The 3,257-nt window shown below is 32.1% G+C and overlaps 1 protein-coding gene across 1 annotated transcript; it reads left to right on the top strand.

Moving 5' to 3' along the window:
• Positions 1-1,823: 1,823 nt before the first annotated feature.
• Positions 1,824-2,641, top strand: LOC127132319 (histone H2AX). The gene is made up of 2 exons (XM_051061244.1): positions 1,824-2,108; positions 2,201-2,641. The coding sequence occupies exons 1-2, from the start codon at positions 1,917-1,919 to the stop codon at positions 2,420-2,422; spliced, it is 414 nt and encodes a 137-aa protein (XP_050917201.1). The 5' UTR covers positions 1,824-1,916; the 3' UTR covers positions 2,423-2,641.
• Positions 2,642-3,257: the final 616 nt, after the last annotated feature.

Raw genomic sequence — 3,257 nt, 5'->3', positions numbered from 1 at the left:
AAAGTTGAAGATTGGGCATCAGAAGCCGTCAGGATTGATACAACCACTAAGTAGTCCTGAGTGGAAATTGGATAACATTTATATGGATTTTGTGACAGGCTCGCCGAAGACGACAAAGGGAAGTGATTTTATTTACGTTATTGTTGGTAGATTGACTAAATCAAATCATTTCATTTTGATAAAGATCAGTTACGTATTGCAAAAGCTAACAAAGGTTTACAATAGTGAGATTGTGATGTTTCATGGTATTCCTTCAATCATTGTATTAGATAGAGATCATAGGTTCACATCAAGGTTTTGGAAGAGTTTGTAGTAAGATTTGGGGACTAAGTTGAGATTGAGTTCTACTTATCATTCGTAGACGAAAGGTTAGATATATAGAATTATCCAATTATGGGAAGATTTGTTGAGAGCCTGTGTTCTAGAACAAGGATGTAATTGAGATATCTATTTGTCGTTGATTGAGTTTACTTACAGTAATAATTTTCATTTTAGTATTGGAATGGCATTGTATGAGGCTTTGTATGGAATAAAATGTAAAACTCTTTTGTGTTGGTATAGATCAGATAAAAATGTCGTGCTTGGACCAGAAATCATTCATCAGACTACTGAGAAGATCACGATAATTCAGGAGAAGATGAAAGTTTCACAGAGTCAAAAGAAGAGTTACCATGATAAACAAAGGAAAGCACTTGAATTTTGAGAGGGAGATCATGTGTTCTCTAGGATTAAACTGAATAATGTATCCATTTGATGGGTTATCAAATTCATAATTTCACGAAATTGTCATTCATTTGTTATCTAAGTGACTATAAAATAATGTTAATAACCGATGATAATATGTAATTTTTCACATAATCCTATAATAATTCAACAATACTCATGCCTAAATGGTCTACACATATTCTTGCTCGACTCGTATATGACACAAAAAATATTTTGACTATAAGTGCATCGTAATTGATTTGTGGTAGAAATATAAAACCTTCGAATAAACCATAAAAAAACCAATTAATTTATTACCTTTAAAGATTCTCCTACACTACCGAATATATATAGAAGAAACACTCATACAAATACATGTTAAGTATATAGCACCTTGATAAAAAGCTTGCAAATCTTTAAACCCCAAACAATAATATTTTTTATATTGACGATTCAGTTTGAGAGTTTGGAAAGAAGAGGGGGAAACACTTTGAAAAAGGAAAGGATTGAGTGGATTTTTTTTTTTTTGGAAAGACAAAAAAAACTTTGTTAACAAAGAGTGGAATGGATTAGAGAATTTTGATTGGAAGAGTTTTGGACAATTTATTTTTATTCCTAACATTGAAAATCCCTCTAATTTGAGGAACTCTAAATTTGTATTGAATAGAAGTTTTATTCACGTAAAATTTTCAAATATATTTTAAATTGTTATTAGTATTCTGAAAATTAAAAATATAATAATAATAAATATTTTTTTATCATTTTTTTATAAAAATATTATATTAAATATTAAATTTGTTTTCGAAAGTCTTCTATTTTTCTCCCCTCCAAATTTCTAAACAAAATCTAAATATTTATATTATAACATTCATTGATATCAATGTAAAACTTTAACAGTTATAATTTTAATTATAGTATAATTTTAAAATTAAGCAACAGTCCAAATGCAAATAACATGGCGCGCCTAATTCGAACTTAACTTTATTATCTAAAAATCAAAGAATAGTTTCCCGCGAAACTGAGTACGAATGCCACGCTGGCAATCCGTGTCTCACTTTCTCAACCAATCAGCGTAGAGTATGGGATCATATATAATAATAGCATTCCACTGAGTGACCTAACTATCTATTCTCGTCTTCAGCGGCTTCGCTCTCTCAATTCCAATCTCAAATTAAAGTTTTAGGGTTTCGCTTTTTCCATCAACAAGGAAAATGAGTTCTACAACCAAAGGCGGAAGGGGCAAGCCAAAGGCCACCAAATCTGTTTCAAGGTCCTCTAAAGCCGGTCTCCAATTCCCCGTCGGTAGAATCGCAAGATTCTTGAAGGCCGGAAAATATGCCGAACGTGTTGGTGCCGGTGCTCCCGTCTACCTCTCTGCCGTTCTTGAATATCTCGCTGCTGAGGTTTGTTTCGAATTGAATCTGAATTTTAGTATTTTTAATTTTGTATAATTGTTTGAAATTTCTAATCTCAACTTTTCAATTGTGTGATTTAGGTTTTGGAATTGGCTGGGAATGCTGCTAGGGATAACAAGAAGAACCGTATTGTCCCAAGGCACATTCAGCTTGCTGTTAGGAATGATGAAGAACTGAGCAAGCTTTTGGGAGCTGTAACCATTGCTAATGGCGGTGTTTTGCCCAATATTAATCCGACTTTGCTACCTAAGAAGGTTGGGAAGGGAAAAGGCGAAATTGGATCTGTTTCTCAAGAGTTTTAGGGTTTCTATGTGTTTTTCAGTAGTCATAGTTTTATTTTTCCAGAATATTATATGTAATTTATAGATATAAAGTTTATTTTAAATTGTAGAACTTTGCCAGAATTGTTGACATCTAAAAGGTCTCTTTGTTGCTGCTAGACCAGTTGAGTGTAGCCTTTCCAAAAATCTACTGTCAATACAATCAATGTATGCATGGTCAGACCCTGTATTACAATTTCATTTTCTTTTGCATTCTTTAGACATTTGGAGTCATGACCAAGGAGGTGTTATTGTAAGATTGCATTGCTCCATGTCTACCAACGTCTACAATGATTTTGAAACTCTGCCAAAAAAGTATGAGAGATGATAAAGATTAATCATCTCAAACTCTTTCATCGTGTCTCTTTTGAATTCAATTGATGTACACTCATGCTTAGACACACAATTGATGAAACCAATTTCCCTCTGCAGATCATATATTCTCTTTTTTTGTTCTTACTATTTTTTACCATAAGATGTCTTTCTTAGTTTAGGTGTCTCTCATTCCTATTTATTCACCTCAACACTAGGAGGTTTAGCAACAAATACCTCATCATTCTAAAACCATCTCCATGAGTGGTTTTTCACTTGAGTTCTCGAACCTGTCATTTATTTTTTGAAATTTTACTTTTGGAATCTCTTTAACCAAGCCAATCAATAAAGAATAAATATTGAGAAATTATTCAGCCTACACTTTATCTTTCTTAGATACTCCATATTTAATGTCTATACTTTTTTTGTCACTTTAACTTCTCTATGTTTCTTAATTTTTTTTTCATGTTAAAGTATATACTTTTTTTCCCTTATTTCATGTACA

Source organism: Lathyrus oleraceus, chromosome 3 (assembly GCF_024323335.1).
Source record: "Lathyrus oleraceus cultivar Zhongwan6 chromosome 3, CAAS_Psat_ZW6_1.0, whole genome shotgun sequence".
NCBI lineage: Eukaryota > Viridiplantae > Streptophyta > Magnoliopsida > Fabales > Fabaceae > Lathyrus > Lathyrus oleraceus.
The sequence above is the reverse complement of the archived record's forward strand: the minus strand, read 5'-3'. Positions and strand labels throughout refer to the sequence as shown.